At 42.9% G+C, this 23,742-nt stretch overlaps 1 protein-coding gene and 1 long non-coding RNA gene across 3 annotated transcripts; one reads left to right on the top strand and one right to left on the bottom strand.

The window, feature by feature from the left end:
• Positions 1-3,474: 3,474 nt before the first annotated feature.
• On the top strand, positions 3,475-8,564 carry LOC144596312 (cytochrome c 2). Its single transcript, XM_078404560.1, has 3 exons — positions 3,475-3,660; positions 7,789-7,964; positions 8,046-8,564. Exons 2-3 carry the CDS (start codon positions 7,796-7,798, stop codon positions 8,192-8,194), a joined length of 318 nt encoding a protein of 105 aa, XP_078260686.1. The 5' UTR covers positions 3,475-3,660; positions 7,789-7,795; the 3' UTR covers positions 8,195-8,564.
• A 624-nt stretch (positions 8,565-9,188) lies between these two features.
• Positions 9,189-23,248, bottom strand: LOC144595985 (uncharacterized). 2 transcript variants are annotated; one of them, XR_013547558.1, is made up of 3 exons: positions 22,747-23,248; positions 16,110-16,237; positions 9,189-12,527 (listed from the first exon to the last, which is right to left on the bottom strand). It is a non-coding gene; the product is annotated as an uncharacterized LOC144595985 (long non-coding RNA). The 2 variants fall into 2 exon arrangements; XR_013547557.1 differs by having other exon boundaries at positions 9,189-12,524.
• Between the last annotated feature and the right edge of the window lie 494 nt (positions 23,249-23,742).

Genomic DNA, 23,742 nt, shown 5'->3' with positions numbered 1-23,742 from the left:
CTGATGGATGCTGGGAAGAAGCTGTTCTTGGCCCTGGAGGTAACAGTTGTCAGACTCCTGTATCTTCTTCCCTGTGGTGGTGGTGAGATGAGAGCATGGCCAGGGTAGTGTGGGTCTTTGAAGTTATTAGTCGCCTTTTTCAGGCATCACCTTCTGTAGATCCTTTTGATGGTGGGAAGGCATTATCCATGGTGGATTGGACAGTGTCTACCACTTTCTGCAGCCTCCTTCATTTCTGGGCATTCGTGTCACCAAACCAGGCTGTGAGACAACTGGTCAGTATGGTCCCTACTGTACACCTTGTTGACATTTTATGGTGTATTCGGCATGTATTCGGCAATATACTGAATCTCCTCAATCTTCTTAGGAAGTTAAGACGTGAATGAGCTTTCTTTGTGTTTACATTAATGCGCTGGGCCCAGGACAGATCTTGAGAGATGTGCACACCGAGGAACTTGAAACTGTTGACTCTCTCCATCACCATCCCATTGATGAAGACAGGTTCTTGGATCCTTGGCTTTCCATTCCTGAAGTCAAAAGTAAGCTAATTGGTCTTGCTAACATCAAGAGCACGATTGTTGTTCTGGCAGCATTCAATCAGATTATCAATCTCCCTCCTGCACTCTGGCTCATTGTTACCTGTTATTCGTCCAACAATGTTGGTATTGTCGATGAATTTAAAGATGACATCATGTTCAGTCTGAAGAAGGGTCTCGACCCGAAACGTCGCCCATTCCTTCTCTCCCGAGATGCTGCCTGACCTGCTGAGTTACTCCAGCATTTTGTGAATAAAGATGACATAAGATCTGTGCCTGGTGACACAGTGGTGGGTATACAGAGAGTGAAGTTAAGTGAAGATCGCCATACAGAAGAATTCACGAGGCAGAACTAAACAGATATTTAATTGCAAATTGCAATTAAACAAATATTTTGGTTCTGTCTTCATAGTAGAGAACAAATGTAGCTTTCCAGAAATGTTAAGAAATCAAGAATCTGATAGAGATGAGGAACTAAAAGATATTAGCATTTATAAGAAATTAATTGCACTGAAAGCCAATAAATCCCCTGTAAAGGGTACAAAAGAAGTGGGCCTTTGAAATAGAGGATGCATTGGTCATCATTTTCCAGAATTTTATAGATTATGCAGTCGATCCCTCAAATTGGTAGGTGGGAAAACTAACCTTTTTTTAAAAACAGGGAGAGAGAAAACAGTAAACTGCACACTGACATCAGTAGTGGATTTTTTTTTATAAGCTATTGTCAAACTTGGGATTACAGGACATTTGGAATATATCATTGTTTTATAATCGGCAAAAGTCAACATGGATTCCAGAAAGGAAAAATATATTTGATAATCTTTTTATGGATGTAACTGATTCAATTGATAAGGAAAACCATTTGATAAAATTCCATTTGACTGTAATATTAAAGTGCACGATGTTGGCAATTGATTGAAAATCAATTGAAAATTGGCTGACAGGCAGGAAACAGACAGTAGGAATAAATGTATTTAGCGATGGGCGATAACTAGTGGTGTTCAGCAAGGATCAGTGCTACAACAATTCACAATTATACATCAGTGATTTGAAATGAGGTAATAAAATTTGATATTTCAACGATTGTGATTGATACTTGGGGTGGGATGGCAAAATATATGGAGGATGCAGAGGCTTCAAGTTCCTTTAGACAAATTAAATAATATTATGTGGGTAAATGTGAAGATGTATTTTGCAAATAATACTCTGGGGAGTGTTAATGTACACAAAACCAGGTGTTCTTCGCCATCAGTCATTGAAAGCAAACATGTAGGTGCAGCAAGATGGCAAATAGTGTGCTGGGCTTCACTGCAAGAGGGTGTGAGTACAAGCACAAAAAGGTGTAATTGTACTTGTTAAATTATGCAGTCTTGATGATACCCCACCTGCATTTTGGGACTAATTGTAGTGGGGGGGGGGGGGGTGAAAGCTGGAAAAGAGGTGGGGACTGCAAAGCTAGGCAAGTGAGGGGGGTGGACACAAATGAGGGTTTGATTGGCAGATGATTAGACAAAGGTTAGAGATGAAAAGCAGACAGATAGGTGTCAGATAAGGTGAGAGGTGTGAAATGTAAAATGTAAAGCCACAATGAGGGATATAGAAGGGGAAATGGAGGTGGGGGGAGTAGAAGGGTCAGATAGTCAGTGAAATTGCTGCAGTTTTACAGGCCCTTGCTTTGGAAGGTTAGATTGCATGGCCATCAGCAGGAACTAACTACCTGGATACAGAATTGGCTTCATGGAAGGAGGTAGAGGTAGAGGTAGAGGGTGATGGTGGAAGGTTATTTTTCAAACTGGAGGCTTGTAACTAGTGGTGTGCCTCAAAGAGCGGTGCTGGCCCCATTGCTATCTGTGGTTTATATCTTTCGATTTAGATGAGAACGTGCAAGGCATGATTAGTAAGTTTGCAGTTGACACTAAAGTAGGTGGTATCGTAGACAGTGAAGATGATTATCAAAAATTACAGCAGGGTCTTGATCATTTGGGCAAGTGTGTGAAGAATGGCTAATGGAATTTAATGCAGATAAATGTGAGGTATTGCATTTTTGAAGTCAAACCAGGCAGGACCTTCAAAGTGAATGATATGGCCCTGGGAAATGTTGTAGAGCAGAGGGATCAGATGGATATAGGAGTATAGGACTGTCACAGGTAGTTCGGGTGGTAAAGAAGGCTTTTGGTACATTGGCCTACATCAGTCATGGTATTGAATTGGGGTATTATGTTACAATTGTACAAACATTGCTGGGGCCACATTTGGAATATTGTGGTCAGTTTTGGTCACCGCTATAGGAAGGATGTTGTTAAGCTGGAAAGAGTGCAGAGAAGATTTATGAGGATGTTGCCAGGACTCCAGGCCCTGAGTTACAAGGAGAGATTGGGCAAGCTGGGACTTTAAGGAGGCTAATGGATGATTTTTTTGAGGTGCATAAAATCATGCGGTGAATTGATAGGGTGAATGCAGTGTCTTGCCCTGGATAGGGGAACCAAGAACCAGAGGACATTGGATAAAGGAGAGGGAAAAGATTTAATGGGAACCTGAGGGGGGAAATTTTCAGATGGGCATATGGAATGAGCTGCCAGAGGAGATAGTTGAGGTAGGTACCATCACAACATTTGAAAGACACTTGGACAGGTACGTGGATAGGAAAAGTTGAGGGGGATATGGACCAAATGTGGGCAAATGGAACTAGCTTTGATGGGACATCTTGGTCGGCATAGACGAGTTGAGGTGATTGGGCTTGAAGGGTCGGTCTCAGCAAAGGGAGGGTGGAAAGGGGTTACCAAAAATTGGAGATTTCAGTGTTCATACCTTTGGGCATTAAATGACAGAGCAGGATCGAAGTCCATAAGCTCCGATGTTTATGCTTATACGTCTGATGTGAGCTCCAGGTGGTTCACTGCTCACTGCAAGTAAGTGGCTGAGAGCAGCGCTGACCCTGCCGTTGTGACGCGGGCGGGCGGGCAGGGGCCGCGGTTGCCCCGGGTTTCCCCTCGAGGGCGCCGGTGCCACGTGACCGGGGCGGGGTCGAGCCCAACGGCTGCGCCGCGTGTGCGAGCGGCGAAGGCAGAGGGAGGCCGAGGCGCCTCGGCCGCAACGGAGCCGCCGGCTGTCCGCCCGTCCGTCGGTGAGTCCATCCATCCGCGCTGCTTTCACTCGCACTTGCACGACTCGGAAACCTTTCTCCTGTGCAGTCTTGTCCGGGTGGAGGAGGAGGTGGATGAATTTGCTTCCACCCCGCGTGTCCCGAGGAGGCCGACGCGGGACCCGCCCCCACATAAGGGTGGGGAGGGAGGAAGCCGTTGGGTGGGATGTATGATGTGTGGGAACAAAAGTTGACATCAATGATAACATTCACCTTCGGCTACTGGTGGTTTGAGGGAAAGCGTTATCGAAGCTCTCCTTTCTCCATTCACACGGCTTTTGGCGAAATGAAGACCGGGTTCTCGCTATTACCCCTTCTCCACAAGAAGAGGTTTGGGATCAAGGATTCTCCAGGGTCGATCTTTTTGTTTCCTTTTGAGAATATTCTCGAATCCTTTCCCCTGTTCACCTGTTAATTCTCTGTGACAGAGCTCAGGAGTATCAGTCTCAGGGATCACTGTCAAGCCTATGAACAAGGTGGACCTCCCATCAGAGGCAGAGCTGACCAAATGGAATTGGGGGCCTCACTGTTGGCTTGAGAGAGGACACTGATGATGTAGGTCTTGCAAATTTACTCCTGTATGTTTAAAAACACTTGAGAGAAGCCACCGATGTTGCCCCTGCAGGATCTTCCAAATCTACTCAAGCAGATTTCAAAATGGAGATAAGCCATCGATACTGTCCCTGCAAAATCTTCCAGATCTACTCAAGTAGATTTCAAAACACTTGAGAGAAGCCACCAACGGTGTCTCTTCAAGACCTACTCAAATAAATCACAGGCACATAGACTCAAACATACAAAAGTTATATATATGAATTTTGCATAAATTACACATAAAATGTCTAAAAGAAAAACTGTACAAAATGACCCACCAAAGAAAACTGGCGCATGATCTGCCAACTTCCCCTTTCAACAATTTTTTTTTTTTGTCTTTTCGATGTTGAGTGAGAGTTGTTGCGGAGAGTTGTTACCACCAGTGATTCAGCCAACCACAGTAGAGTCATCAGTGAATTTATAGATGGCATTGTTGCTTAGCCACATAGTCTTAGCTGTAAAGAGAGTAGAGCAGGAGGCTAAACATGTAGCCTTGAGACGCACCTGTGTTGGCGGTCAACAAGGAGATGTTGTTGCCGATTCACACTGATTGAGGATGGAAATTTGCCGAAGGTTGCATTCTCTTTCAGTAGCAACCTTTTTCCTTCTAGGAGCTGGACATTTGTGTTAAAGTATCATTGATGAAACCATGGTAGGTTGACAGATTGTATTTTGTAGATGGTACACAGTAAAGCCACAGTGCACTGCAGTGGAGGGAGTGAATATTAAAGTTTCCGGGTTCAGTTTACAATACACTTTTTTCTCAGCGGTTGTTGTACTCTTAAGTGTGTTGCAGCTGCACTCATCCAGCAGATTTTTCCAGCCACACTATTTAGTTTGTACCTTTAAGGATATTGCCACTCCCTTTGATTCTGTCAATTATTTCATTTTTTTAGTTTAGTTTAGAGATATGGCGCGATAACAGGCCCTTCAGCCCACCGATTCCGCACCGTCTGATCCCCGCACATTAACATTACTCTACACGCACACTAGACACAATTTACAATTTATACCAAGCCAATTAAGCTACAAACTTGTACTTCTTTGGAGTGTGGGAGGAAACCGAAGAACTCGGAGAAAACCCTTGCGGTCACGGGAAGAACGTACAAACTCTGTAGAGACAGCACCCATAGAGTCCTACAGCACAGAAAGAGGCCCTTCGGCCCATCGTGTCCGTGCCGCCCGTTACCAAACACAGTCTAATTTTAATCCCATTTTCCCGCATTTGGAACGTAGCCCTGAATGTTGTAGCATTTCAAGTGCCCATCCAAATGCCTCTTAAACGTTGTGAGTGTTCCCACCTCCACCACCACCCCAGGCAGTGAGTTCCAGACTCCAACCACCCTCTGGGTGAAAAAGTTCTTTCTCACATCCCCCTGAAACCTCCCTCCCCTTACCCTGTATCTATGTCCCCTCGTTGTTGAACCTTCCACCAGTGGAAGAAGTTCCCCGCCATCTACCTTATCTATGCCCCTCATGATCTTGTACACCTCGATGATGTCCCCTCTCAGCCTTCTCTGCTCCAGGGAAAACAACCCCAGTCAGTCTCTCCTCATAGCCGAGGCCCTTCATCCCTGGCAGCATCCTGGTGAATCTCCTCTGCACCCTCTCCAAAGCTATCACATCCTTTCTATAATGTGGTGACCAGAACTGTACACAATACTCCAGCTGTGGCCTCACCAGTGTTCTCTACAATTCCATCATTACCCCCCTACTTTTATATTCGATGCCCCGGCTAATGAAGGCCAGTAACCCATATGCCTTTTTGACCACCCTGTCCACCTGTCTTGCTGCCTTCAAGGACTTGTGCACCTGCACTCCAAGGTCCCTCTGTACCCCTGTCTTCCCTAGGGTCCTTCCATTCATGGTGTACTCCTTCTCCAAGTTATTCCTGCCAAAGTGCATCACCTCGCACTTTTCAGGATTAAATTCCATCTGCCACTGCTCCGCCCATCTGACCATCTCATCTATATCTTCCTGCAGCTTGCAGATCCCTTCCTCGCTATTCACCACCCCCCCCTAACTTTGTGTCATCTGCAAACTTGCTGATCATGCCCTGTACGTTGACATCCAGATCATTAATGTAGATTACAAACAGTAAGGGACCCAACACCGATCCCTGCGGCACCCCACTGGACACCGGCCTCCAATCACAGAAGCAACCTTCTACCATCACCCTCTGCCTTCTGTCACTAAGCCAGTTTTTTTCATCCATTTTGCCAAGGTGCCCTGGATCCCATAGGCTCTTACCTTCTTGACTAGTCTCCTGTGTGGGACCTTGTCAAAAGCCTTACTGAAATCCATGTATACCACATCCACTGCACTACCCCCATCTACCTCCTTGGTCACCCCTTCAAAAAATTCAATCAAGTTAGTCAGACACGACCATCCATTAACAAAGCCATGTTGACTATCCTTAATTAACCCTCGATCCTCCAAGTGAAGACTGATTCTGTCCCTCAGAATCTTTTCTAGCAGCTTCCCCACCACCGATGTCAGACTCACCGGCCTGTAGTTCCCAGGTTTATCCCTACTGCCCTTTTTAAATAATGGCACCACATTAGCTATCCTCCAGTCCTCCGGTACATCCCCTGTTGCAAGAGAGGCTCTGAAAATTTGTGCCAGAGCCCCCGCAATCTCCTCCCTTGCCTCTCTCAGCATCCTGGGATACATCTCGTCAGGGCCCGGAGACTTATCTACTTATCCACTTATCGAACCCGGGTATCTGGCACTGTTATTATGGGGTTGTTAGGTTTAGTTGTAAAAGAATAGTTAAGACACCTCTGTATTAATTTGCTCTTAGTTCTCCTCGTATTAGCAAGTAAAGTGGAATTCAAATGGCATCCGACTGATTGTGCTAAAAGAATGATGCTATCCAAAAACTGCAAGCAACTCCACAACTCCCCTTAAACATTCCAAAACAGGGCAGCGACTAAGTGCTGTAGTAATACGCATGTTTTGCCCTCTTACTATCCAAAAATAATTTACCACTTCAAATGTAGTTTCCTATTGTTTCAAAGGACAATAGTTTCCAGACTCAGCCGAACAACCGAAAGTATGGCGAATATGCATTATATTGTCACAAGTAACATTCAGTGTTATGGAAACAAATAATGTGGGAGGTTAGTCTAAAATTACTTCCACATGATTTAAAAAATGCTACAATCTTAAGTAGTTATTTCTAATTCAGCTCCTCTATCTAAAGTTGATGTATACTGGAAATGTCTGTCAAGTATAAATAGGAATGAGACTGAGATATGATATCTCGTTTTGCTTCTTGTGAAATTGAAATGCATGGATGTAAGGGAAAGAAAAAACAGCCTCCTAAATTAGATTATGATTTGTCTAGGTAACCAACAAATCTATTTTTCTGATTAGCATGTGAATAATAAAATGTTCATTTTATTATTTTACTTACAATTTACAGAAAGACATATTAAATGAATTTTAAAATGTTGACAGTAAATTTCTGTAATTCACGTACAATCTCTAATGTTTCCCACTTTGTCACATTAGTGTCTAAATGGCTGATCCAGAGAAAGGAAAGAAAATCTTTGTGCAAAAATGTGCTGTGTGCCACACCATTGAAAAAGGTGGAAAACATAATGTTGGACCTAATCTCTGGGGTCTTTTTGGACGTAAAACTGGATCAGCTGTAGGATATAGCTACACTGAAGCAAACAAGAATAAAGGTAATGCAATTTGGACTGCAACTTTAGTGCTTGCATTTTGGTATTACTTGTCCCCAATCTAAATTATCCGTTTATATACAGGTATTACATGGGGAGAGAATACCCTAATGGAATATTTGGAGAATCCCAAAAAATACATTCCTGGAACAAAAATGCTGTTTGCTGGTCTCAAGAAGAAAAGTGAACGCGATGACCTAATTGCTTATTTAAAAAAAGCATCATCATCATGAATAAGTCCTTTAATAAAATGTTTAATTAAATTTTGAAATGCATTTTATTTTGGCAGCCATTTGAAAATTTAGAGAGACGTTAATAATTATGATAAATTATCTGCTAATCGCATTCAATGTTAATTTGTTACTTGATTTTAACTACAGTACTGTGATGGAAATTATTTGACTGTGATACAAGCTTTCAACTTCCAAAATAAAGTTAGATACATTTATGAAAATGTATTAGTATATAAAATATGGTATTTGCACAATCACAAGCAGTTTAGGCCATATGTTCCCTTGAATGTACAAACAAATTGCCTTGTTTTGAAGTGTAGTCAGGAATTATCTATTGAATTATTGCTAAGAACCTCTTTCTTATACAATAAAATCAGTGCACTGATGTAGCATTCTTCACATCTTCCAACTTCTGAGTGCAAAAGGGAATACTAGACAAATCAGATTTATTTCAATAACTTTATGTTTTCAATACAGCAATTTAAGAATGTTGGTTACATTCAAAAATAATTGTTTCCCTTTAATTTCCTCTCAGTTGAGCAGAACATCAAGAAATGTAATTATAAAGACAAGGAAATAGGTCTGAGATTGTCAATGAAAACATATTTTTGGGATAAGTCATAAATGAAGGATATGCATAACTTAGCTCTGGCCTTACAGCATTGTTACATATTTACAACAAGCTGTTGACTTGTGGAGAGGTGGACACAAAATGCTGGAGTAACTCAGCGGGTCAGGCAGCATCTCAGGAGAGAAGGAATGGGTGACGTTTCGGGTCGAGACCCTTCTTCAGACTGATGTCGGGGGAGGGGGCGGGACAAAGATAGGATGTAGTTGGAGACAGGAAGACAGTGGGAGAATTGGGAAGGGGAGGGGAAAGAGAGGGACAGAGAAACTCTGGTTACTGTCTTCCTGTCTCCACCTACATCCTATTTTTGTCACGCCCCCTCCCCTGACATCAGTCTGAAGAAGGGTCTCAACCTGAAACGTCACCCATTCCTTCTCTCTCGAGATGCTGCCTGACCCGCTGAGTTACACCAGCATTTTGTGTCTACTTTCGATTTGAACCAGCATCTGTAGTTATTTTCCTACACATCTTGTGGAGAGGTGGGAGTGAGTGAGGATCTTTCAATGGATTATACGTTGAAAGAAAGGAGTATAGGTGGGGGGATTTGAATGTTGTATTGAATCATAGTCTTGATATGACAAGCAAAAAGAAGAGTAAGAACCAGTTAACAAAACTACTAAACACTACCTGTGAAGAAATTGGTTTTCTTGATGTCTGGAGGAATTTTCACCCACTAGAAAGAGACTATACGCACTACTCAATACCGCACTCAGTTTACTCCAGAATAGACTATTTTTTAATGCAGAAAGAAGACTGCTATAGGGTAACGGATTGCAGAATTGGCGTGGCAGATGTATCAGACCATAATGCCATATACCTAACAATTCAAATGGACAGTAGAAGGAAAAACACAGAGTGGCGATTAAATGTTGGAATACTGAATGATAAAACAACTGTTAATGACATTAAATTGGAAATCAAAAGATATCTAGAGGAGAATGACAATGGGGAGGTGGACACATCCATGCTATGGGACTCATTGAAGGCTGTAATACGAGGTAGGTTAATAGCTAGGGCATCACATATTAAAAAGGCCAGAATGAAAACATATTATAAGTTGATATTAGACCTAAAGGATTTAGAACAGAAGTACAAAATTAATAAGGACCAGAGAACTTATAAACAAATAGAAGATTTGAGGGGACAAATGGTTGGAATATTGAGTCAAGAGGTGGAGAAAAAAGCAAGATTTGTAAAACAGGCACATTATGAGCTAGGCCCTAAATCCACTAAATTACTTGCCCGGAGGCTACACAAACAACAGGCTGACAACACCATACACAAAATTAAGGACCCCCTGTACACAGAAATTGAAGAGTGATCCAAAAGAAATAGAACATATCTTCCAGGAATATTATAAAGAATTATATACACAAACCTCTACAGTAGATGGGGAATCAATGAGGACTTTTTTTAAATACAATAGATCTGCCCTGTATTGAGACACAAAATAAAACAATCACAGCAGTCACGACAGAAGGGGAGGAGTTGTACAGTTTAATAGCCACGGGGAAGAAGGATCTCCTGTGGCGTTCTGTCCTGCATCTTAGTGGAGCCAGTCTGTTACTGAAGGTACTCCTCAGGTTGACCAGTGTGTCATGGAGGGGGTGGGCTGTATTGTCCAGGATGCTCCGCAGTTTGAGGAGCATCCTCCCCTCCAAGACCACCTCCCAAGAATCCAACTCCGCCCCCAGGACAGAGCCAGCCTTTCTGATGAGTTTGTTGATCCTATTGGCGTCCATAGGCTTCGCCCTGCTGCCGCAGCACACGGCAGCGAAGAAGATAGCACTGGCTACCACCGATTGGTACAACATCTACAGCATCTTAAGGATAGCGGAGTCAGGGGGTATGGGGAGAAGGCAGGAATGGGGTACTGATTGAGAATGATCAGCCATGATCACATTGAATGGTGGTGCTGGCTCGAAGGGCCGAATGGCCTATTCCTGCACCTATTGTGTTGGAGTCTGTGACCTATTAACAGGAAACAGTCAGACAACTGAGTTCGTTTAACCTCTTTATTGCACTCACCAAGGTGGGAGAGAGTCTAGTTGCAAAAACGTCCAGTGACGCTTGGGCAGCTAGTGCAGTCTCGCTCTCTGATCGTTTACATACACACACATTTATGCCCTTAACAGTCCACCGGAGGGTTTCCGTTATGGCCTTATATGGTAATTTTACAATGTCCAATGTGATTTTTCTATTCTCTGAAACAAAACCTAGTCATATCTCTGAAACAAAACTTCGTTACATCTCTGAAACGAAACTTAGTCACATAGGGCAGGAGGTTTTTCTTAACAGATCTGAACCTTGAGAGCTAGATGCAGCCAGCCATGAATTGTGCTGCACATTAGAAAAACACAAGAGGTCTTACAGATTACTCCTACAATAGTACTCACATAGCTGCTTGCCTAATGTTAACCCTTACAATTGTCTATTGTCTATCTCACTGCAGGTGTTGAAGGAGCGGAGCCTTCACAAAAATTATAGGCGGCTGTCCCTTCTTGTACAGCGCCTCAGCGTTCCTGGACCAGTCCAGTTTACTGTCCGGGTACACTCCCTGGTATTTGTACTCCCTGGTAAACTGACAATTTTCTTTTGTCTTGTAGATTTGTTTCAGTTGAGCAGGAGGTTTGTTGGAAATAACATATTGTATTACACCAAAAAAGCCTTGTTTGACACAATCTTTAATGGAACTCTGTGTGCATCTGCTGATTGTTGAAGGGACTTTGACTTAAACCATAATCATTTTTTTCCCTGCTGCATAACTTGCTGAATACTCTTATGATATTGTTTTTATTTCTGTTGTGGACCTGCTATGATCATGGCCTTTATGCATCATGTGAGGGACATAAAGCAGAGGCAAGTTTTTGCAGGCACACAAATTTTGATTAGGGTGCTCCACAGGTCCTTCTCAGTGGCAAGGTCACAAAAGCCATGTATTGTGGCTGATACTGTTTCTTGCATTTCTGTTGGAGTCAACGCATGGTGAAGATCATGTGTATTGACAGCCTACCAGGACAGAATCCACAGTGTGATTCTGGGAGTAGCTCTTTAGTCACTAGTTGAGGAGGATCTCAACAATGTCTTTCTCAGTAGCAGACTGCAGGGAGTCCCTTTTTGTCTGTGTGATCACAGGGCAATTCACCAGACAGCGTCTTTATATTCTCAATTTCAATTCCCCATTCTCCAGCGATTTTCATCGTTTCTGTCATTTTTTTGTTGACCACCAACCACATCATCATTACCCTTGTGCATTTCGTACTGCCTGTTTTCATGTGCCCTTGCCTGTCCCAATATCCCCATCCTGTGTTTATGCAATGGCTGCAAATATATGGAAGGTAGAAGGTTGCTGACTTTCAACATCAGGGATTGTAATAGTCTTTAGAGGATGGATGACCTGGAGTAGGTATTGGGCCTTGACACCTCATGCTTGGGTTGTGCCTTCTCACCATAATCAACAGTAGTCTGATTCATAGGCAATGGTGAGGGCATTGGCAGAGTAGTAATTCTTAATATCTATCATCTCAAGATGATTACCAGATCCATTCTGATGGAGCTACTGCCTCGCCAGCCCTAGCAACGTGTTGGAGGATAGATTACTGAACAGCCATGACACTGCACAAGATTTTTTTGAAGCTCGGTTTTCAATGCTAGTTTGCAATATGAGCTTTCACTGCAGCAATACGATGTCAGGTGTCTTCTCTGCTGAAATAAAAGAAGACATATCATCCATAAGATGCTGCATGATTATTGTATCTAAAAGTTTACAAAGGAATTGGTCACAAATTCCATGCTCAAAAGAATGGACTTCAAGTTTTGGGTATAGCCCTGCACAGTATTGGTGGTCATTCATTCTCACTGAGAGTGCACATATGCAGTCTGGCAGACCAGCCAATCCACCAGGCATTTCAATGCCATTTCCTGTATGCTGGCCAAGAAAATCCTCATTTAAGTTCTCTAACAAAAGAGACACCAATCACTTCCAGCAGAACTCATGCAATGTCTCATGGGAACTGGTACTGGAGATACCTCTTCTTTCTGCCTTGTCAGCAAGCTATTTGTGCTGAATGATTCATTGCATGCATATTCTAATTCTGCAAAAACAATAGGTAATGTCAGATTCCAATTGGTGGTTGTGATTGTTGGATTAAGTGATGTAGAGATTCTGCCCCTCATGTTCATACTGTTCAACAACGTCCTCCATGGGAATATAGAAGGAGAAATACACAAAGATAGAGCAAAAGCATGGGGAGTTGGGTTGTTTGGGCCAAGAGCTTGCAGATTGGAAGGGAGAATTGGGATGCGAGGAGGAGGATTGAGTATACTATTCTTCTCAATAATCTCAGCCGTGACGAATTATAGATTCTTAATATGCCTGTTGTTCATGTTTTCCAGCATTTAAGATAAATCATACACATTACCTAAACGCTTGTTTGTGCTGATGTTGGCTTTGAGCCATCTTGATCATAAAAGAGTGAGAGGAAGGTGCTTTAGGAATGTTGTCCAATGTGCCCGTCACGGATGAATTGTTGGTAGTATATGCGAGCTGTAAAATGCTGTTGCGAGGCCTGGAGCAATGGTGTGAAAATGTGCTGCAGTCAGTAGGAAACAGCATTTGAAAATACATTAATTGACCTTTACCACATATACAAGTTCATTGAATGTTTTGTGGCAGTACATCCAAATCCTGGAAGCAAGGATGGGGATAGTGATCCATGACTGAAAATATCTACTCAATAAGAAGTCAATATTAGTTGAATCTTATTATGAAAAGCTTCATCAAGTGACTTCTTGTGCTGTTCCTCATTGAACCTCCTAATGCCGAGGACAACCATCTTCCTTAAAGAACACTGACAGCTGACAATCAATGAAACACTCCTGTTGACGACAAACAATAAAAATTACCCCATGCACATGCTTGAAATCCCACAGTCTCGCCTGAAATTCTGACAGTCTCTCTTGGACCACATTCCAAATCCACCAGCACTTTGTTTTTTTGCCGACAAACTAATGTCAGCTCATCTCACAATAGAACAGCTTTTAGCTGACTGTGAACATCACCAAACACAAAGTGCTTACTGACAGAACCAATGAAGCCCTAGGCTTTAATGTTCCAAGGAAAGCAGAGGTAACGTTCACCTGCTTGAAGACAGGTCAGGGAAGTTGTGGCCAAGTGGAAGAGGAACAACCCAAGTTATTTCTATGACTATAACTCAAATACTAAATTCTCTGCCTGAAAGATCCACTTCTGGTGGCATCACAATTATTTACCTTAAAAACATTTGGATTTGCTGACCTTGACACTATTGTAGCAGTTTTCCCAGCCGTACAAATAGATCACAAAACAGCTGAGAGAAATAGACAATAGGTGCAGGAGTAGGCCATTCAGCCCTTCGAGCCAGCACCGCCATTCAATGCGATCATGGCTGATCACTCTCAATCAGTACCCCGTTCCTGCCTTCTCCCCATAACCCCTCACTCCGCTATCCTTAAGAGCTCTATCCAGCTCTCTCTTGAAAGCATCCAACGAACTGGCCTCCACTGCCCTCTGAGGCAGAGAATTCCACACTTTCACCACTCTCTGACTGAAAAAGTTCTTCCTCATCTCCGTTCTAAATGGCCTACCCCTTATTCTTAAACTGTAGCCCCTTGTTCTGGACTCCCCCAACATTGGGAACATGTTTCCTGCCTCTAATGTGTCCAATCCCCTAATTATCTTATATGTTTCAATAAGATCCCCCCTCATCCTTCTAAATTCCAGTGTATACAAGCCTAATTGCTCCAGCCTTTCAACATACGACAGTCCCGCCATTCCGGGAATCAACCTAGTGAACCTACGCTGCACGCCCTCAATAGCAAGAATATCCTTCCTCAAATTTGGAGACCAAAACTGCACACAGTACTCCAGGTGCGGTCTCACCAGGGCCCGGTACAACTGTAGAAGGACCTCTTTGCTCCTATACTCAATTCCTCTTGTTACGAAGGCCAACATTCCATTGGCTTTCTTCACTGCCTGCTGTACCTGCATGCTTCCTTTCAGTGACTGATGCACTAGGACACCCAGATCTCGTTGAACATCCCCTCTTCCTAACTTGACACCATTCAGATAATAATCTGCCTTTCTATTCTTACTTCCAAAGTGAATAACCTCACACTTATCTACATTAAACTGCATCTGCCATGTATCCGCCCACTCACACAAATAACCAGTTTAAGTCAATGAATGAGTCAGGAACACAATATCTTGACTACTTGGTTAACAGCCAAGACATTAAATGGTAGACATTAAATATGTGCCTTATTTGTGACATCAACATCTCCCAACTGATAGGGTTTATTGTTTACAGTCCTGGATTAGCAAATTTGTCAACATCAATATTCATTGCCAAATCTGATATTCATACAAGATGTTTGGTGAGCAAATTTACAAAAAAACATGAATTACTCAAGCTTCATGTTATGCGACGTGGCAATCTCATTTAACTATGGTTTTCCTTCCAAATCAGGCATTGCTAGAAAAATGATTGTAAACATTAATATATTTCCTAATTGTTGTGTTTGAAAAATGCATTAATCTAATCTTTCTAATCACTCACACTTGAAGATTTTACTGAAATATTTAGCAATTTTTGGATTGTTTTGGATCCAATCAAAGATCCCAGGGAAAAAAGATAACCTGATTAATGATGAATGGGTTTTAAAGAGACCAAAATGCAAGAGGTAAATTTTCCAGCATTTAACCCCGACTCTCACCCCTCCCCGTCTCCCCCCTCTCTCTCTCCCCTTCTCTCCCCCTTTCTCTACCCACTCTCTCTCTCTACCCTCTCTCTCTACCCCCTGTCTCTCTACCAGCCCTCTCTCCTCTCTCTCTCCCAGCGCCAGCGAGATCTCCTCCACTTCCCCGGCCCCGTCTCCCTCTAGCGCAGCAAAATAAGAATATGTACAAGTGTTGCAGATGTTGTTCAGAACCCCTGCATCCCCGGGGTGAGCAGCGGCGGCGAGGAGGGAAGTTTCCTTGGGTTTGTTGTTTGCGAGGGGGCGCTGCAATCTCTCTCCTTGTCCCGGCTCTGGGTCGGTGGCGATCTGCTCTCCGGTGAACCTTCGCCGGCAGCTTCTATCTCCAGTCCCCGCAGCCGCAGTTCCACGGCTCCGGGACAAGTTAAAGAGTCGGGGAGAGTTGAGGGGAACTCGCCACATAAAGCAAAAGACCCTGCAAAATCATCGTAGTTTTGACTAATTAACCATATATACACCAAATTAACAGTTTTGAATACAGTATTTTCTTACCTATACGGAGAGAAACAGGAAAAAACCATCATTGTTTGCTGGATTTTGGTCCTTGAAAATGGGATTTTTGGACCTTGAGAGTCCTTGAAAAGTCCTTGAATTCTTTTGCTGTTCCAATTGTATGAACCCTGAAAATAATAAGAGGCACAAATAAGATGGATTGCCACGGATTGCCACATCTTCCCAGGGTAACAGAGTCTAAGACTAGAAGGCATAGATTTAAGGTAAGAGGTGAAAGATTTATAGAGGCAGACCTTTTAACGCAGAGGGTGGTGGGTACTAGGAATGAACTGCCAGAGTAAGCTGTAAAGACGGGTAAAATTACAACACTCAAAACATTTGGAGAGGTTCATGGGTAGGAATGGTTTAGTAGGATATGGGCCAAATGCAGGCAAATGGGACTAGCTCGCAAAGACACCTAGGTTGGCATGGATGAGTTGGACCAACTTCCCCGTTTCCATGCTATTTGATTTCTCCCCACTCACCAATACTCTTTGCTTTGACACTGACATCACATTGTCAACTTTCTAAACGGTGCAAAAATAAAAGCCACTAAAAATGCACATTCCAATCACGTAGATTCAATTAGCTTATGCATATCAAACTAATCACCGTTGTGCATTTGCTCACTATTTGTTTTCCACATGCCTTCATTTCTAAGAGCTGCTTACCCATTGCCTGCAGCATGGGTTGTAGAGGGTGATAAGTCTTAATTGCAGTAGATTGTAAATGGTTTTTGGAGTGTTACATCAAGTGGCTTGGGGACTAGATGGCCTGGTTTGATAATGTACCGTCTTAGCCAGATTTGAGCTGACAGTATCAGTGGGCAGTTTTTCCAGCCTTTGAATTAGGAATTTTTCAGAAGTTTGCACTGGTTTCTCTGCTGAATGAGAGGCTGCGCTACATCCTCAGTTCAGCAATGGCCAGGCGATGGGCTTATCTGCTTGCATTTATCCATAGATTTAGAAAAAAGAATGTCCTCATTTTGTTTTCCTTGCGTCAATGGTAGAGAAAGAATGTCCACACTGGGTCCTAGATTACATCTATGTATAAACATTAAACAACTATTAGTAGAGACAAAGAACTGCAGATGCTAGTTAATACACAAAAGAACATGAAGTACTGGAGTAACTCAGCAGGCCAGGCTGTATGTAGAAACAAGAAATGCGGATGCTGATTTATACCAAACAGACACAAAGTCTTGGAGTAACTCTGCGGGTCAGGCAGCATCTCTGGAGGAAAAGGATAGGTGAAATTTCAGGTCAGGACCCTTCTTCACACTTCACATTGAAGACTCTTCTTCAACTATTATTATCCTTCAACATTTATGGTCTTCTCATGTACCACATTCTTGTCAAATGATTTGTCTCAAATGCATTTATCCATAACTATTTTTAGGAATCAGCATGGTCCTTACAAAGATAGAAATCCCTCCTTTACATTGAGAACATCCTATTTCATATAATGCTGCACTTACACTGCACTAAATAGAATAGATTTAAAATAAGATTTTCCATCATAAACAATCATGCTTTCCGGAACCAGTGTAAGATTTATAAGATGCACTACAGCAACTCGCCAAGTCTTCTGACAACAGACTGGGTGCCACTGTGGTGTGACTAGGAGAGGTTTGATTCTAACATCCAGATGTGTCTGTGTGGAGTTTACATGCTTTTCCTGTGATTTTGTGGGTTCACTCCAGGTGTTCCAGTCACCTCCCACATGCCAAAGATGTGCAGATTGTGGGGAGTGTTACCCAAAGTTGGAGAATTTAATGTTAATACCATTGGGTTGTCTACCAAACAACCAAAATACGAGGTGCTGTTTCTGCAGTGGAGTGCTTTGTTGATGTTGTCTCAGTCGGGTGAAGAGCTTGTTTTAATGCTGCATCTCTCTATTACTCTAAATACCACACAAACCTACAAGCACTTTCTCCTAGATTGACAGGGAAGGACACACTTTGGAATACCATCACCAATTTTTTCCCTGATCACACATCATCTGCACCTGAATATACCTCACTATTCCTTTACTGTTTTACCGGGTCAAAATCACAGAACCAGTCCCACTCCCCCACCCCACTCTTAACCTTGCAGTTATGTTACTTTCACCAGACAGCTAACAGCCATTAAGTCTGTTTGCCAAAACCTACAGAAGGGCAATTGTAGATGGGCAATAAAAATGATAGCCTTAAGAATTACACTCAGATAACTTGTATAAATAAAAAACAATGTCCATTCAAACCATTTTTACTCCGCCAGCCAAGATATTTGTCATACTCCCTGCTCTATCCCCCAAACCTACATTTTTAAAGTTTGTATAATCAGATTTTGTAGTTGTGGGTTTTTTTTAAACCTTTAGAAACAGAAGAATAGGTGCGGGAGTAGGCCATTCGGCCCTTCAATATGATCATGGCTGATCATCTAAAATCAGTACCCTGTCCCTGCTTTTTCCCCATATCCCTTGATTTCTTCAGGACCAAGAGCTAAATCTAACTCTCTTTAACAAAATTACTTTCACTGCTCCAAGCTGCAAATTTGCCATGGAAGTGAATGGATACATTTTATAATGATATTCCATCATAGTTTGTGTTACAACATTTTTTTATTAGCAACTATTCCCATCATTTTAATGTAACAAACAGAAACCTGATAATACACAAAAACAGCTATTGGCAACTGTCCCAACATCTACCCAATTTAATTATAGCAGGTATATGTAATTTTATAATTTATAATGATGATATTTTGTAGTGTGATAAATTAGATTTGCTGCTCATAGCCTTTAAGTTGTGACACAGCTATGATGCAAATATTCTTCTATTTGCAGCCATCAGTACTGCATTGCAGTAAATCTTACCAAAGAGTCTTATAAAATGTCCAAAATATGCCTTGGTAATGCAATCATGGAGGTCATTGCTTTTGAAGGTGATGTGTAATCATATATCCAGAAGCGCGGAACACCAAAGACCAGCAGATTCCCCAATCTGTCTCACTTTGGAAACCTCTGCTACATTACTGATGAACTTCCCACATTTATTTCAGCTCTGACAATGCAGCAAGTTCATTCGACCCATTGTGACCCAGCTACCTCCAATGCTGCCATATCCAGCAAATCAGAAATCAAAAGCTTCATTTCAACCTCACCCCATTGTTAGGAAATGAAAAGTCCCTTCTTTCCCCAAACTGTTCCCTAGTTCAATAAAAAAACAACACACAATCCTCAACAGTTCTCAGCCACAAGTACTGTTAACCCAACATAACTACATCCAATCTTAGTTTAGTTTAGAGATACCGCATGGAAACAGGCCTTTTAGCCCACCGAGTCCGTGCCGACCAACAATCACCTAGTTCTATCCTATACTCTAGGAACAATTTACAGATGCCAATTAACCTACAAACCAGCACATCTTTAGGATGTGGGAGGAAACTGGAGCACCACATGGTCACAGCGAGCACGTGCAAACTCCATGCACACAGCACCCGTGGTCAGGATCAAACCTGGGTCTCTGGCGCTGCAAGGCAGCAAATCTATCACTGCGCCACCCTTTCTTTTATATACTTCATCTCTTTAATTTGTTCTCTGTTCTTCATCTTGATTTTTCCTCCTCTCTTTACAATAATAGCTGAACCTGTTTTTGTCAGATGTATCTTTGCCAAAAGGAGTTAAATCCTTAACAAGAACAGTTTATTTTGCAGATTCCACACCTTTCCAGAATGTCTCAGAATGTGTTACAGTTAGAGAAATTTTATACCTGAGCTGTTGTGCTTTTAAAACCAGGAAAAGTGGAAGTTAATTTATTCTACTAACAATAATATGATAAGAACATAATAATCTGTTTCAAGCCTATTGAAGATTAAATAACAGAAAAACACCAAGCGAGGACTATTTTACTCTTTTTGTACTAGCATCTTGACATCTATTACGATAGAGGGCAGACATCAATTTTATCCAAAACACTGTACGATCACATACATACCACTCAAAAGGTGCTTATGGCTGTAAGGCAGATTCATCTTTTTAATCCCTTCTACTAATCTGTTCTTTATTATTTTCCTGTTATTTTTCTCTCTTTTATATACCATCTCTTTAATTTTCTCTCTGTTCTTCATCTTGATTTTTCCTCCTATCCATACAAAATTAGCTGAACCTCTCTCTCCTCCTTAGCACCAACTATACTCCCAAGTATGCTCAGGTGAATAGACAATAGACAATAGGTGCAGGGGTAGGCCATTCGGCCCCTCGAGCCAGGACCACCATTCAATGTGATCATGGCTGATCATTCTCAATCAGTACCCCATTCCTGCCTTGTCCCCATACCCCCTGACTCAGCTATCCTTAAGAGCTCTATCTAGCTCTCTCTTGAATGCATTCAGAGAATTAGCCTCCACTGCCTTCTGAGGCAGAGAATTCCACAGATTTACAACTCTCTGACTGAAAAGGTTTTTCCTCATCTCCGTTCTAAATGGCCTACCCCTTATTCTTAAACTGCGGCCCCTGGTTCTGGACTCCCCCAACATTGGGAACATGTTTCCTGCCTCTAACGTGTCCAACCCCTTAATAATCCTATGTTTCGATAAGATCCCCTCCCATCCTTCGAAATTCCAGTGTATACAAGCCTAGTCGCTCCAGTCTTTCAACATATGACATTCCCGCCATTCCGGGAATTAACCTAGTGAATCTATGCTGAAGTGGGGGGGGGGAGGTGGGGGGTGGGCGAGAATGGGAGGCAGGAGAGGGAGGATGGGAGGGGGAAGGATGGGGAGAGGAGAGTGGGAATGGGGGAAGGGAGCATAGGGGAGGGGGTAGAGGGGTAAGTGGGGGATCGGGGAATGCGGGGGAGAGGAGGGATGGGGTGGGAAGGGGAGATGGGGAGGGAGGATGGGGAACGGGGATGATCAGGGACGAGGAGAGGAGGTGCTCGGATAGGGAGGGGGATGGGGTGAGAGGGGTGGGATGGGGGGAGGTGGAGAAGGGGGTGGAGAGTGGGGAGAGGGGCTGGGGGGAGATGGGGTGCAGAGGGGAGAGAGGGATGGGGAGTGGGGAGTGGGGATGGGAAAAAGGGAATCCTCCTAATTCACAGCTATACCCAATATCCAAGGAATCTTAATTGTTCCCTCTTCCCATTCCCTCACTCCAGCTATCCATTTAACTTGATCGTGTTACTATTCCTGTAGGTGCCGTGCTTTTCAACTGAGTCTAATGCAACCTTCTATTCTTCCTAATTCACCTCTCCTCCATTGTTATAATGTGTCATGACTTGCAAATTCCCAAGAATCTATTATAACAATGAACCATATATGCGATCTCTCCAATTCCCTATTTTGAAGGGTATCACTGAATTTGTTTCCATCACCCTTTCCAGGTACGGCATTCCACAGATTAATAGCCCACTGCGTTAAAATAAAAAGCTGTGTGGCCTCTGACTCTTTTGTCAATTACTTTAAATTTATGCCCTCAGGAAAATTATCCTTCTTCCACTGAAAACATTTTATTTTTAGTTTTAATCAAAACATTATTGATTTTAAGCACCTCTGCCATCTCACCTTAACTCAGTATAACAGCATGGTAGACAGACCAAATCCAGTTTCTCAAGTCTCTCTGCATAACAGACTGTGTATTCTATTTAATCCACTACACCCTTGACATTCTTCCTGACCTGTGCTATATTAAATGCTTTTTGAAAGGCAAAATATATGTTATACGCCGCACTATATCATCAGATCAGTGTTATTTCATCAAAATAACTCTCGAATAAGCATTCAGCAGGCTCCCATTTGGCTGGTACTTAATAATTATAAAACCAAGGTTCCCATACACTTTAGAAGCTGCTATCTCTACCTTTCCAGCCAATTTTAGCTACAGTACCAAGTGTCACCCTTCCTGTACTTTAAAAAAAAGTTTTATTTTAATGTATATACCAAACATAGATGACCACCAAGTCAATGTGCTGAGTCAGCCAAGGACTACTGGATCTCTCAGTTCCCAGCCATTTACCTCCTCTTCCCATTCTGACCTTTCTGTGTCGGGCCTCGTCCATTGCCAGAGTGAGGCCACACACAAACTAGAACAGTACCTCACATTCAGCTTGGGTAGTTTAGAATCCAACAATATGAACATTGAATTCTCCATTTTTAGGTAACATCTACCAACCCCCAACCCCCTTTTCTTCCCTCTCATCCTCTGCGTCCCACTTTGACTCGCGCCTATCTTTCCCCTTCCATTCCCCAGCACTACATCACTTTCTCTGGCTTCACAATTCGCAACTCTTCAATCCTTTTATCTTAGACCTTCTGTTTTTTTCATCTCTGGCCTTTATTCCAACCATCTGCCTATCAACCACACCCTCCCACCTCTGTTCACCTATTACCTGCCACGCTTTGTCTTGCCCCTCCTCTCTTCCAGCTTTCTTTCCTAACAACCCGACAATCAGTCTGAAGGACCCCGAATCGAAACATTACCAATCCATGTTCTCCAGAAATGCTGTCTAACCCGCTGAGAGTTACTCCAGCACCCAGTGTCTTATTTTAATGTATTGCATGTCTCCTTTCCGCGCTGTATCATTTCACATCTTAAATTCTGTCTGTGCTATACTCTGCTATTTCCTTTTTGAAGCATCAGCTAATTGTGACATTACCTTTTGTTTTCTGAGGTCCACAACTCGGTGCAAGGTGCGGCGGTTCCGTGTCTGCCCTCTGGAGGCAGTAGCGCTCACTCCCTCCGCGGCAGAGAAGGTGCTCACTGCCGTCGTCTTCTCCCTGTTCCTCGGCCGCTTTGTATCCGTGGTTAAATTGTTTTGTTTGGCTGCAAATTCTCTACTGTATATTATGCAATGTTTTATCAAATGCTGTCTGATAGGCCGAATACGTGCCAATACACTGCACATATCATTAAAAGAACTCAATCAGTCAGTTCCACCCGGTTTTCATGAGTTCACCCGGCGGGCTTGCCATTCAAAGTGAGCCGCGAAAACATCCCCTGACGCGAATGAACTCAGCCGCCGGTCTGCGGGTCGCAGTGCACCTGGCGGCTGCGGTTTGCCCCACAGGCGGCAGCGGCGGGGGGGGCAGCTGCGGCTCCTGCACCGGGCACCGCACTCTGGCTTTGTCTCGCCGCTGCAGCAAAGCCTGGCTTTAGCACTGATGTCGCGGCCGTCAACAAGCCAGAGTAAGCAGGGGAGTGCGTGTAGGGAGATGTAATGGGCGAGAGTGAGGGAGGACAGACGATTCACAGGGAGCGGAGTGGTAGTGTAATCTTGTACAAATGAGGAACTGCAGATTGCTGGTTTACAAAACAAAGAGCTGGAGGAAAACTTAGCGTCTGTGGGAGACATGGATAGGTGTCGTTTCGTGTCGGGACCCTTCTTCAGACTTCTTCAGTGGTGTAATCTTAGTTTATTGTATTACATTTAGTTGTTTATTGTGCAGTAATGTAGTTGTTAATTTTGCTACAGTATTATATAACTGCTAATTGTATTGTTATTATTTTGGTGTGGGATTTTGGTTAGCGAGTCTCATCCTAGAAATTTGGTTCCGATCGGCAATTGTTGTATTGGGGACTAATTTTGCGCTGGGCAGAAAGTTCCCTGAAGGACAAGGGGAAACTGCACGTTGCGTTACCTGCTACTGCGATT

Source organism: Rhinoraja longicauda, chromosome 8, assembly GCF_053455715.1.
Source record: "Rhinoraja longicauda isolate Sanriku21f chromosome 8, sRhiLon1.1, whole genome shotgun sequence".
Taxonomy (NCBI): Eukaryota; Metazoa; Chordata; class Chondrichthyes; order Rajiformes; family Arhynchobatidae; genus Rhinoraja; species Rhinoraja longicauda.
This window is presented reverse-complemented; position numbering and strand designations above follow the sequence as displayed.

What these genes read in the sequence shown, in the direction of transcription:
- LOC144596312 (XM_078404560.1), top strand. Translation starts at nt 7,796, where the DNA reads ATGGCTGATCCAGAGAAAGGAAAGAAAATCTTTGTGCAAAAATGTGCT. An exon ending in TGAAGCAAACAAGAATAAAG is followed by an intron (nt 7,965 to 8,045) that starts GTAATGCAATTT and finishes GTTTATATACAG; the next exon opens with GTATTACATGGGGAGAGAAT.